At 40.9% G+C, this 4563-nt stretch overlaps 1 protein-coding gene across 1 annotated transcript in view; it reads right to left on the reverse strand.

Moving 5' to 3' along the window:
- LOC123963636 (calcium-activated potassium channel subunit beta-4-like) overlaps positions 1-3833 on the reverse strand; it is a 48128-nt gene extending 44295 nt beyond the window's left edge. The window contains exon 1 of the mRNA XM_046040622.1: positions 3566-3833. Coding sequence (XP_045896578.1) covers positions 3566-3730 — 165 coding nt within the window. The 5' untranslated portion in view covers positions 3731-3833. The remainder of the gene's footprint in view (positions 1-3565) is intronic.
- Positions 3834-4563: the final 730 nt, after the last annotated feature.

The following is a 4563-nucleotide window of genomic DNA, read 5'->3' on the forward strand; positions in this document are numbered from 1 at the left end:
CTTACTACCCCACCAGAGCACTGCGCTCCCAGAATGCAGGGTTACTTGTGGTTCCTAGAGTCTCCAAAAGTAGACTAGGAGCCAGAGCGTTCAGCTATCAAGCTCCTCTCCTGTGGAACCAGGTTCCAGTTTGGGTTCAGGAGGCAGACACCATCTCCACATTTAAGAGTAGGCTTAAGACTTTCCTCTTTGATAAAGCTTATAGTTAGGGCTGGCTCAGGTAGTCCTGAACCATCCCTTAGTTATGCTGCTATAGGCCTAGACTGCCGGGGGATTTCCCATGATGCACTGAGCTCCTCTCTCCTCTACTTTCTCTCCCTCTGTATGCAACCTCATCCCATTATTGCACTTCCTGTGCTCTTCTTCTTCTATCCCCTACAATGATCTTGTATTGATTGCACTTTCTGTTAACTCTTACTTCCTTCCCTAGGTCTCTACCCCATTGATGTGATATGTACTGTGAGCTCTTACTAGTATTTATTGCTGCTCTTACTAGTATGTATTGTCAGTTGTAGATCTGTAGTTGATGCTCTGTTGATGCTTGTATGTTGTTCCTCAAATGTAAGTCGCTTTGGATAAAAGCGTCTGCCAAATGAGTAAATGTAATGTAAATGTAAAGAGCTTCTCTATGGCAGTGGTTCCCAAACTTTTTCATGTCAGCAACCCCTAAACTGCCACAAATTAGACCACAGACCCCATTTGAAGATTTTGTTCCAGGATCGCCCATCTGATAGGATTTTGGCTTTTAGATATTTTATTCCAGAAAGTGTATGAAATCCATTAACCAAAATAATCATGCATTCAGTCACTATGTTACTTATGGATGGAATTAAAGCGAAATTAAATGATTCCCCTTTTTGTTGGGGACCCCCTGGAACCCCCTCAAGGACCCCTTTGAGAACGACTGCTCTGTGGGATCTGGAGCTGGGAATCGCCAGAGCTATAAAGCTTCATCCTCTCGGGAAACGAATGTCTGTTCAACATTTAATAACAATTCATCGGACGTTTGTCGAAATATTCCAGTCAAAGCGGCGCTGCCCTCCCTTGAGTGTCGCTGCTAAAAACAGCATGGAAATAAAGAAATGACAGTACAGATGCTAAAACCAACAGTGATGTACAGTTTCACTGACAGCGTGACTGATGATTGCTGGCTCACTGTGAGAGACCTGGACAGACTGGTCGTCATCACTGTCCATCAGATCCACTGATGCGACTGCTCTGTATTAGATTTTCTCCTGATTAATTACCCAACACTTCACTCTGTCCAGAGAAGAATTAGCACAGATTCTCACAACCTAGGTCACAGAAATCACATAGTATTTGGCATCAGTACGTAAAGTACCAACACTTCAATATTGTTCTCAACACCAGTATCTACAGTATAATTTATATATGGGGTTCAATCCCCGACTGTGACACATCAACCAATGTGTCCCTGACCAAGACACTTAACCCCTAGTTGCTCCAGAGGCGTGAGACCTCTGACATAGAGCAACTGTAAGTCTAAGTTTGGATAAAAGCATCAGCTAAATTCAATTTAACATGTTTAAAGAGGAGGTTTTCTGCTCACTTTCAGGTTCAAAATCTTATTTAGTGGTTGTACCAGAACAGGTTTACATGGTTTAATAAAAAAAAAAAACCACCATACTTTTTGTCATACTGCACGTTGCTGCAGCTCCTCTTTTCACCCTGTGTTGAAGGCTTCGTTTTAGCTATGGAGTGATGCATCTTGTCTCTAAATGATCTTTGTTGGGAGTTGCACATGCTCAGTTCCTAGTTAAGGACTACTAGCCAATAAGGAGCAGAGAAGGGCGGGTCAGCGAGGAGCCGGTAAACAGCTCAGGTTCAGCCGTACGTGTTGCCGACCAGCTTGGCAACACGGACTGGAGCGAGAGTTTCAGAGCGGTGAGTTATTAATCTGTATCCATAAAGTTTTAACTGAGCTCTGTCTCTACATCACAGGAACAACTTTATGTCCACTGACTGCCTGGAGGGTAGCTAGTGTTTGGAAGGGAGAGGAGAGCTGTGTGCTGCAGCTCACTGTTTCTGAGGGCGTGTCGGAGTCGCCGCTTGGCGAGCGTTATATGAGGCGCATTTAGCGGCTGGACTACAAACAATCTGTTTTCAGTTCAGAGCAGAGTTTTCTGTGGGAGATGGGAACTCCCTTTGGGCTTTTTCACTTTGCAAACCTGTTACATGCACAGAAAAGGTCTAAAACTCAATAAAGAAGAGAGAAAAAGCCAAAAAGCTCTTTAAATGTACTCTTAAAATTTAGGCTGGATGAAATCATTATCACGATTTTAATCAAGATATTTTCCAATATTGATAAGGCACATGTGTGTGTGCAAAATAATGCATAAAATAACCAAACTGATGTTCAGAGTAATTCATTGTGTTCCACTCTTGTGCAACTTTAAATACATAAAGAGCTTTGTAGGAATGATTACTTTGGACATCAGACATTTGTAGATCAATAACATGATGAGATCATATCATAACAATAGGATACATCTGACGTCTTCAGTATTAATTCGTTACCAGTGGTGGAAAGTACCTAACTCAAGTACTGTACACAATTATGACAAACGAGCACAACTAGACTTCTGTGCAATACGCTGGTTTGTTCTGTCTCAATACTGCAGTTTTTAAGGATTTAACTCATCCCATCTCTCAACATTATCAGTACTCATTGTTGTTCTTTATTCATTACACTTCTGTCACATATTGTAATATAACTGTACATATTTCCACAGTACTATTTATATTTTTATATTTTATACTTGCCAGATTTTTATTGTTATTTCTATTTCTCTAATGCCTTGATTAGAAACACAATTTCCCCTCTGGGATAAATAAAGTATTTACGTTTTCTGATCTAATTTGCTTGAGTATTGAAATTTACTTTTCAGATTCAGATTGTAAACACAAAATAAAATCATCAACTCATAAATAATTTTCTATTATTATACATATTAAACAGCTGCAACATTAAAGCCATGAACACACCAATGCATCAATAATTATAATCCAAAAATAAAATATATAGGCTATTAATCTGAAATGGGTCATTCTACATTATGACTTCTTTTGTTTATTCTGATACTATTGATTTTGTACTTTTACTAGTAACAGTATTTCTACCCAGTGGTATTACTACTTTAAGATCTGAATACTTCCTCCACCTCTGCACATCACTAGGCTTAACACTGCTGCTACTACTGCTCGCACTATAACAACAGTACTACCAGTATAAAAGCCCACACTAATTTTGACAACAATGGCACTATTTCAACTTATACTAATGATAATAGTAATAAAAAATACTGCGCAGCAAGCACAAATATACACTGTAATAAGTTACACCAGTATGCCACTGCTAAAAACAGTAACAGATAAAAGTATACTGAGCTCATGTTTTAACTGATACTTCCTCCACTAACTACTACAACAACTACTACGAGCTACTACTTCTGCACGACCGACCTACAGGATCCTACAACTAGTGCGTAGCGCCGAGCTCCGGCAGGCGGCAGCGGCTGCTCGGAGCTCGTGTAGCCGGGCTCACCGTGCAGTTGGCCGGCTTGCTCTGGAGGCTCTGCAGGGTCGGGCTGAGCCAGCAGAAGCCCAGGATGAAGAGGCTGAGGATCCCGCAGGCGATCAGGAACAACCCCAGCCTGATGCTCTTGTCCTCGGCCTCGGAGTACTCGTACGACACCCGCATCTTCGCCATGGCAGCCCCGCGGAGAGACCTCCGCCGGCATGGAGAGGAAGACCAGAGGAGGAGGAGAGGAAGAGGAGGATGGGTGGAGGACGAAGGAGGTTGAGGAGGTATCGACGACGCTGTTTGCCTGCTGCTGAGAGACTGTTGAGTTTAAACACCGGCTGCTTTCTGTCTCCAAACCTGTTTCATCTCCCTCTGGCTTCATTTATCCTCCCTCCCTCCTCCACTCTCCCTCCTCTTCCATCTGTTTTATACTCTGCTGCCTCTCCTCACCCTCCTCCTGTCCTCCCTCCTTCACAATATTTATCCTTTACCTCTCACTCCGCTCATTTTAAATATCTGTTTCCAGAGGTGGAAGAAGTACTCACGTATTTTACTTCAAGTAAAAGTCATGCATTCAAGATTTCACTTAGTAATACTCCACTACACATTTACTCATGTACTGTACCAAAGAACAAATTCGAGGTACTTGTACCTTTACTTGAATATTTCCATCTTCCACTCATCTACATTTTGGAAGCCAATAGTGTACTATTTACTCCATTACATTTATTTAATACCTATAGTTACTTTGCATGGTCAGATTGATAACAAAAACATGATTTACAAATAAACTTCATTGATCTATATATTGAGTATAAATATATATAAAAAGGATTTATACGCTGAGCAGTTTTTTCACCAAAGCCCACACAGTAAACTGCACTGAAAGTATTAAAGAAAAAGTACTTCTTGGACATAAGAGCCCTTTCTGAGAGTTATAATATTAGATATGTCAAATTAAAACAATAGAAATAGCTTTAACTGGACAATACTCACTGAAAACTAACATATTTTTTTCC

The sequence above is a fragment of the Micropterus dolomieu genome, linkage group LG23 (assembly GCF_021292245.1).
Source record: "Micropterus dolomieu isolate WLL.071019.BEF.003 ecotype Adirondacks linkage group LG23, ASM2129224v1, whole genome shotgun sequence".
Classification (NCBI taxonomy): Eukaryota; Metazoa; Chordata; class Actinopteri; order Centrarchiformes; family Centrarchidae; genus Micropterus; species Micropterus dolomieu.